This window comes from Salvia splendens, chromosome 7 (assembly GCF_004379255.2).
Source record: "Salvia splendens isolate huo1 chromosome 7, SspV2, whole genome shotgun sequence".
Taxonomy (NCBI): domain Eukaryota; kingdom Viridiplantae; phylum Streptophyta; class Magnoliopsida; order Lamiales; family Lamiaceae; genus Salvia; species Salvia splendens.
The window spans coordinates 18220591-18229402 of record NC_056038.1 but is presented as its reverse complement, the minus strand read 5'-3'; the positions used below and the strand labels follow the sequence as shown (position 1 = coordinate 18229402).

Sequence of the window (8812 nt, the reverse complement as noted above, 5' to 3'; positions counted from 1 at the left end):
TCAAAAATTTATTAAAATTTCATCTTTCCACAAAATGGGCTGAAAATCACACGAGACACAGAAAACACCTTGATGTTTACTCAGTAAAATTTCATATCAAAATTCGATCGTTTGATGGGTCAATTACACATCAGAAACCACTGTTCGAACGTCACAGATTTCAGGCTCATAATTTCGAATTTAGGATTTCTTCTTCAATCAACCAAATACAATTTTTCATGCTTATAACACTAAATCATGCTCAAAAAGGTTCTCATAATCATGTTTTCACATAAACTCACATCATTCACCGAAGATTCAAATCAAACTTCACATAAACACAATCAAAATCGCATAATTATCAAAGTTCTCATGCAAACACACTTTCCCACCGATTAATTTTGCGATCTATCATTCCTACACTCACTATAAGCATGTAGGGTTCAAGAACAAGGATTATATGAAAAGATTGAGGGAAAGTGAATCAAATATACCTTTCTTGATGAAAACGAATCGGTAGAAACAAGAATTGATGCGATTCGTCGGAGACTCTTGAAAATTAACTTCAACGGAAGCAAGAACAAGGATTGGAAGGAATTTTGGAGAGGGTGAAGAGAGGGAGGAGAGAGGCACGAAATTTATGAGGGAGATAGGGGTTAGGGTTTAGTTTAGGTGATTATATAGTCCTAGGTTTAATCCCATTAATTAATTAATTGTGAAGGAATAAAATAGAGGTCAATAAATAAAATCCCACAATTAAAAGGAAGGCAAGTATTTCAAAAATTATGGCTAGAAATTCAATAAGGAATTTATTTGGTATTTACTTGGAGAAAAATAGATTCACAATTTAGGAAATAAAACGATGAATATTCCATAAACAAGGGAACAAAATAAATTAAATCTCCAAGTAGGAAATAATGAGGGAGGGGCGAAAATCTTGATGGTGTGCACAAGGAAATTATTTAAATCCTCAATTAAATAGAATAAGATTTAAATTTGGTAATTTCTTTATAGGAAAAGACTCCCATAAAATAGACAACAATTAAATAGGTTTTCCACAAGGAAATTAAGCCAAAACGTGTGGGATGAAGACACAATAGAAGGAAAATATTCACATCCCCAATTAATTTGGCTTAGGTATTAATTTGATATTGAATAAAAGGAATTCCACAAAATAGGAAGCAAATATATTCTCCTCTACAAATAGGGGGGCCGAAAATTGGCTTAATTACCCACAAGGAAATAATTCGACTCTTAATTCAATTGGGGTGAGGGAATAAAATGTGGCAAGATTTAATTGGATTTAATTTGGATGAATATCCCAAACCAATTAATTAAATCCAAGAAAGAATAAAATTCCCAATAATTGGAGGGGCCGACAATAGCCACTTTTTTTTGGCTATAACAAGATGCGTGATTTTATTTAAATTGATTCCCCACATTAAAATATAACTAGCACTTCATTCCAATTTCCCCATGATGATTTATTGCACATAATCAAACTCAATCACGTAGCAACAATTTAAATTTCATAAATGAAATTTCCAATTGACATATATTAAATAAATGTCACAAAAATTTGGGATGTTACACGTCGTCAGGAGGAAGCTTCACGCAACTGAGAGTTAGTGAAGCGAAAAAGGTCCTAGGGAAGCTTCTGAGCGCGAAGAAGGAGTACGAAAATTCGAGAGATGGGTACAACAGAGAACGGATTGCGAGTGCTTCGTCTACTGATCAGGAGCAGAAGATAGAGCAAAAAATAGAGCAGAAGATGGACTTGAAGATGGAAGAGCTGAAAAAGACGCTCCTGAGCGCAATCGAGAAGAACACTCCACCACCTTCTCCAACTGGGAGCTGCAAGGATGCAGAGCAGGGAAGTCAAAGGCCAACCTACGATCAGCCGAATGACTTCGTCAATATGGAGCAAGTCAATGCTGCCGGGTACTATAACTCTGATGGGAATTGGATCCAGGGGAGACAGCGAGACGCACCATGGAGGGACCATCCAAATTTTCGATGGGGAGATGGAAACAAAAATCAGAACCAAGGTCAAGGCCAGAACCAATATAACCCCCACCCGAACCAGAATCCCAACCGTGGCCGAGCAAATCCCGACCACCAGTCCAACTGGTCAGGAAGGAACCAACAACCCCATAACCAAACCCACAGAACCAAAACTCAAACCCTGTTTATGTACCACCCCACCAGAGGAACTTCCAAAATTACCAGAATCAGCCTAATAAAGGTTTCTAACATCAGCAGAACCAGAACCAGTTCCAAAGCCAGAACCAGAATCAATATCACCAAGACCAGTACAACCCCCCTGGCCAGTATAACCAATATCCACCTAACCAGAACCAGCAAAACTTCCAAAGTTTCTAGCCCAACCAAAACCCCCAGTATAACCAGCACCAAGGGCCAAATCAGTCCCAATATCCTAACAGGTCAAGGAGATCTATGGAGGGCATGATGAGAGAATTGCTCGCTTTGCAGCAGAGTATCAAGGGTGAGTTGCAGTCCAATAATAAAGTAGTGCAGGGGATGCAGAGTGCCCAGAAGGAGCATAAGGCGAACATAGATATGATGAATAGGCAATTGGCTCAGCTGGCAAATTCGATGGGTGAATTGAAAGGGAATTCAGGGAAACTCCCGTCTACATTCCACGTACCCGAAAAGGCAAACGTGAGCAAGGTCACATTGCGGTCCGGCACTACCTATGAGGGACCCCAGCCGAAGAACCCCAACGGAGAGCCTAGTGGGACGAATATACTAAAAGATGTCGTCTCGGAAGAAGAGCTCAACAGACCTCTGCCCCAGATGCAGAATCCATTTTTCTTGGATGAAACACCAGTGGAAAAGGATGAAACCAAGGGCAAACAACCCAGGGAAAGCCAGCCTAAAGAAGCAGAATCCATGAAAGAAGCTCCAGCCCAGAATGTGCCCAAGATAGACTCCGGAAAAGCTGTCGGGGAACCGATTGAAGAGGAGAAAGGAAAAAAACCATTCCCTTACCATTTCGTGACCAAGAGGAAGTAGGAAACCCCTATGGATTACATGTCGATTTTTGGGAAGCTGGATGTTGCCATACCATTCCTCCAAACCGTGAAGCTACCCCCGCTTGGAAAATTTATCAAAGAGTTTATAGCCGGGAAGACCCAGAAGGATGGAAAGATCATGGTGGAAGGGATAGCGTCAACAATTGTGCAGGAAAGGCTACCACCTAAGAGAGTCGACCCCGGTATGTTCACTTTGCCTATAACTATAGGAGATGTAAAAATCGAGCATGCAATGTGTGATCTGGGAGCTTCTATAAATGTTATGCCATTGTCAGTTTATAATCGGCTGAAGGGAGTAACATTATCGAGCACTAGGGTATTAATCCAACTGGCTGATAGGTCGTGCATAAATCCTGAGGGTGTGTTAGAAAATGTGTTGGTGAGAGTGCATGATTTTACTTATCCTGCTGACGTTTATGTGATCAAGATGAGTGAGTCTGAAGCTAGGGAGTCCAGTGGTATATTGCTAGGGAGACCGTTTTTTAGAACAGCTAAGAGAATTGCGGACATGGTTGAAGGGACAATTTGCATTGATTTTCATGGGGAGAAATTTACATTTGATATCAATGAGGCCATGAAAAGCCTATCGATTCTAAAAATCTATGCTACGTTGATGTAATTGACCCCCTAGTCCAAGATTTTCTTGAGACCGAATTATTGCAGGAAAGGCTCCAAGCGTTGGATGTGTACGGACAGGCTGATGTAGAGGCGGCTGCGTGGTGCGAACTGATCAGTAGCCAAGGGTTAACAAATGAAGAGATAGAAGGAGCAATTAAGGATTTCTGCCAGAAATCGAAATTTATTGGAGCCGCAGGGGCTCAGCTACCAGCCAGTACAGAGGAACTTTCAGATGGAGAGTTAGAAAAGGAGGGGGATGCTGCAAGAAACCTTCTACCTGCAGACACGCTTCCCCCACAAGTTGAATTGAAGAAACTGCCAGCAACCCTGAAGTATGCTTTCTTAGGGAAGGAAAACTCGTACCCGGTTATCATTAGCAGCAGCCTTACGAAAGAGCAAGAGGCGAAACTACTGGCTGTGCTTAGCAGGAACAAGGAAGCAATAGGATGGAGCCTTACAGATCTGGTAGGAATAAGCCCCGATGTCTGCATGCATCACTTGGACGTAGGTCTGAAGAGATGTCAAGCAAAGAGCCTGGTCTTGAATTTTGAGAAGTATCATTTCATGGTCACGGAAGGAATCGTCGTAGGCCATGTGGTGTCAGAAAGAGGTATCCAGGTGGATCAAGCCAAAGTGGACGTCATTTCCAAACTACCCTTCCCTACTGACCAGAAGGAGATAAGGGGTTTTCTGGGGCATGCAGGATTTTATCGACGATTTATCAAGGACTTCGCCAAAATCGCCCAACCCCTTACCAGACTCCTTCAAAACGAAGTAGAATTCGTTTTTGATGAACAATGCAAAGTTGCTTTCAACCTTCTCAAGGAAAAAATGATATCCGCACAGATCATCTGGGCTCCTGACCAGGACCATCCTTTCGAAGTGATGTGTGATGCCAGCGATTATGCAGTGGGAGCTGTTCTGGGTCAGAAGATCGAGGGAAAAAGGTATGTGATCTTCTATGCATCTAAAACATTAAATCAAGCTCAAAGGAATTATGACACCACTGAGAAGGAGATGCTAGCCGTGGTGTACTCTTTCGAAAAGTTTTGGCAGTACTTGTTGGGATCCAAGGTCATCGTCTATACTGACCATGCGGCCATTAAGTACCTGATTACCAAGAAAGAGTCAAAACCCCGCTTAATCCGATGGGTACTCTTGTTACAATAGTTTGACTGGGAGGTGGAAGACAAGAAAGGGGTCGAGAATAAAGTCGCAGATCATTTGAGCATGATATAGTGCAAGATGGGAGCAGTGAGGAGGTACACGACCGATTTCCAGAGGAACACTTATGTGAAGTAATTTTTGCCGCTAGAAAAATTGATTGGGAAGAAGTTATGAAGCTTACTGGACAGAATGAAACAGTAAAAGAGAAGGAAAAAGTAGGGCAGGAACCATGGTTTGCGGACCTAGCCAACTACCTAGTTTCAGGGGAGCTTCCAGAAGTACCAAACATTACCAAAGCTCAAAGAATGAAGATCAAAAGTGAAGCAAAATACTACTTTTGGGACGACCCATACCATTGGAAGGTAGGAGCAGATCAAGTGATACGAATATGTGTTTCTGACTGAGAGCAGAGGGACGTATTGACACATTGCCACTCCTTAGCATGTGGAGGGCACTTCGGTCCCAAGAAAACAGCTAGAAAAATTCTGGATAGCGGATTTTATTTGCCAACCCTCAACCAAGATGCCTATGAATTCTGTAGAAGTTGTGAGCGTTGTCAACTGACCGGTGGGATATCTGCACGAGATGAAATGCCACAAGTATCGGGTATTGTTTGTGAGCTGCTCGACATATGGGGGATGGACTTCATGGGGTCCTTTTCCTCGTCTTATGGAAACTTGTATATTTTAGTTGCAGTTGACTACGTCTCTAAGTGGGTAGTAGCCAAGGCAACAAGCACGTGTGAAGCGAAGGAGGTGGCCAAATTCCTTAAGAGCAATATCATCAGTCGATTCGGAGTACCAAGGGCCATCAAATCCGATCAGGAAACCCACTTCTGTAACCGCACTATCGATGTCTTGAAGAAGAAGTACGGTGTGCACCACATATTATCTAGCTCCTACCACCCGCAAGCGAACGGTCAAGCAGAGATCTCTAACCGAAAGATAAAGAAGATTCTGGAAAAAACCGTCAATCCTTCTAGGAAGGACTGGAGTGTGAGGTTAGAGGATGCTCTATGGGGGTATCGGACAGCCTACAAAACTCCCATAGGAATGTCCCCATACAGGATCGTTTTTGGAAGGATGTGCCACTTACCAGTGGGGATCGAACATCGAGCACACTGGGCAGTACAACAAGTTAAGGTGGATGCTAAAGCCTGTGAGGAGGAAAGGAAGCTGCAGCTACAGGAGTTAGAAGAACTTAGATTGGAATCGTTTGATTCCGCCATGTGGTATAAGGAGAGAACTAAATTATGGTACAACAGAAATCTAAGGACCAAAGACCTCCATGTTGGCCAGAAAGTACTACTCTTCCAGTCGAGATTGAAGCTAATGCCTGGGAAGCTCAAGTCGAAGTGGACAGGACCGTATGTCATAACCGCACTCCGTTGTAATGGAGTAGTGGAGATTTCAGGGAGTCTTCCTAACTTTGAACCTTTTATCGTAAATGGACATAGGCTGAAAGTGTTTAGGGATAATAGTAAGGTTGGTGTAGTGGATGAGATTCCACTACAACCATATACTAAGGTTGCATACTGACCGGTAGGATAGGAATTTGGAGTTCCACTGGGCTAGTTTCTTTTTAGCGAAGTTTGCATATACTGGCCAAGTAGAATTCCAAATTACCTAAGGGAAATGTAAATATTGTAAATACGTGGAAGTTAATTAGTTATGTCTTTGCATGCAAGTTAAAATTTAAAATCCAAAAATATTTTCGGACCTCAAATATTAATTTGGAGTACGTACTGACCACCAGAATGCCCTTTGGTGAAACTCCCAATTTTATTTAAGTGTTCTTTTTTTAATTTATTACTAATCTGGGAAATATAGGGGGGAAATTATTAAGGGACGAAATTTGAATTGGGGTTTGGTGCAGCTTTACAGGAGGACAGTGACTGGGAGGGCGCGTGTATAGAGAAAGGACAGGCGACGTCCAATCAGGGGGCAGCACTCCCAACCGTCTCCCACAAGAATCGGCACAAACCTGGAAACCACTTATAGCCGGTTACAAACCCTCAACTGCCCATTCCACTCTCATAACCAAACCGTCTCTCCCCCTTCACCTCACAAATCCTCACCTGCAATTTCTCTCTTCCGAAAATTCCCACCATTCCTCCCAAAAATCAACAACCACCTTACCACCAGAAATCACTGATTCAAGCCATGGGAAAAAAGAAATGGGAAAAGAAACAAACCGGTGAGAAACCCCCTTCAATCCGTGGGGAAGAAACCCCCAGAATTGCAACCACCAACGGAAGAACAGCCGCCTAACCCGCAACCACATGAGCTGATTCCTTAGGTTCCGGCAATGGTTTCTCTGGACGTAATGGTGGAGTTCCTCAGATAGCAGGACCCGAAGAGAAGACTGGGCGGCTGTGTTGGCGGGTTTTGGCCAAATCGGTGGCAAATGGAAGATGACCGGAGAAACCCCGGCAGTACCTGCATCATAACTGATTGTGCAACCCACAGTACAACCACCCACTTCCATTCGGACTTCCTCAACAACTCCACCAGAAAGGGAATCTCCCTCGACGACCACACCATCGGAACCCACGAAACCCTCCCCAACTCGCCAAGAAACCGAACCAATAGATGTGTACCCCCTTTCCGCCTATTACAAATCTGACCGAGGGGAAGGTGAAGGGGAAAGGAGCGAGGAGCAGAAAAGCCAGGAGGGAGGAGATGAACCAGAGAGAACGCCGGCAGCGGAGCCCATTCCTCAAGAAATGGCGAGGAAAGAGATAGATCTGAATGAAACGACCAGAAAGCAAGGCCTCATGACTGATGAAGAATTTGAGGCTCTTTTGGATGAGGTAAACCGGATGGAAGATGGCACTGCCATGATGACTGAGGGTCTGGACCTCGCATCAAGTGCAGTAGGAGAGGGTGAAGAAGCCGGTGCAGAGAACGACTCAGAAGGCCTATCCAACCAGCCAGTAGACGAGGCGGAAGAAGGGCAGACCAGAGAAGATGAGCCAGAGTCAGTGACTCCCCAGCCAGAAGCAGGGGAAAGTGATGCGCACATTGAGAAGGAGGAGACAGAAGCAAGAACAGAGGTACCAGGACCAGTGGTATCTCAAGTGTTAAAACCGAAACCAGTTAAAAGGAATTTGGTGTTGAAGAGCGATCCAAGTGTAGAACGGCCGAAGCCAGAGGGGGTATCGCAAAGATGCCTAGGGAAATGGGCATCTAGCAAGGCGAAGGCAAACACAGCAACAGATCCAGTGGAGGTTTTAAGTGAAGAGGACAGGACTACTCCTACAAAAACTGGGGAGGAGTCCTCACCAACTACTAACCTGGAGGATGCCCCGAAGGAAACCGAAGTGGTCTCACCAACGCCGAGTGACCAAGGAGAGAAGACTGTTGAGATGGCTGAGGGTCTGGACCTCGCATCTGAGTCAGTAGGTCACGACAAGCAAAGAGATGACATTACCTATATCCGTGCGGAGACCCTTCCTACTGCCCAGGACAAGCCTTCAACACAAGCAGAGAATAAATCGGAAGGAGAGAAGGACAGAGATGAGGACAGATACCAAGAAGAGAGAAAAAGGAAGGGGAAAGCCCCTGTTAAAAAAAGCCAAGCAGCAAGAAGCAACGCACGGTCAACACTGGTGTCGTCATCACGAAACCAGACCAGAGAGCCCCACCGCGCCGAAGGGAGCCGAGCGACAGCGAATATACGGCCAATGAAGAGTTGGGATCCGACAGCGACATCTCCCTAGAGGATGAAGAGTATGGTGAACTGCAGCTTCCACACAACCATCGGGAGCTAATACATCCTCCAGCGGAGAGATTGAAATACCGGCGTTGGACGGTAAAGCTCACTGACGAGCTAATTGCAGACATGAAGCACTTCAGCACGAAAAAGCTTCAGGATGCGTTTGATGACAAGGACGACAGCAGCAAGCAATTCAAGGGCGGGAAGGTACTTTATTTCCCTTCCCTTGATGAATTAAATGCCCGTGAGCCTTTCTTGTTGCATTTGCGTGCTTT

General features: G+C 44.3%; 1 protein-coding gene across 1 annotated transcript; it reads left to right on the top strand.

The window, feature by feature from the left end:
- Positions 1-7545: 7545 nt before the first annotated feature.
- Positions 7546-8541, top strand: LOC121810520 (neurofilament medium polypeptide-like). The gene has a single exon (XM_042211279.1). The coding sequence runs from the start codon at positions 7546-7548 to the stop codon at positions 8539-8541; it is 996 nt and encodes a 331-aa protein (XP_042067213.1).
- The last annotated feature ends 271 nt before the right edge of the window (positions 8542-8812 follow it).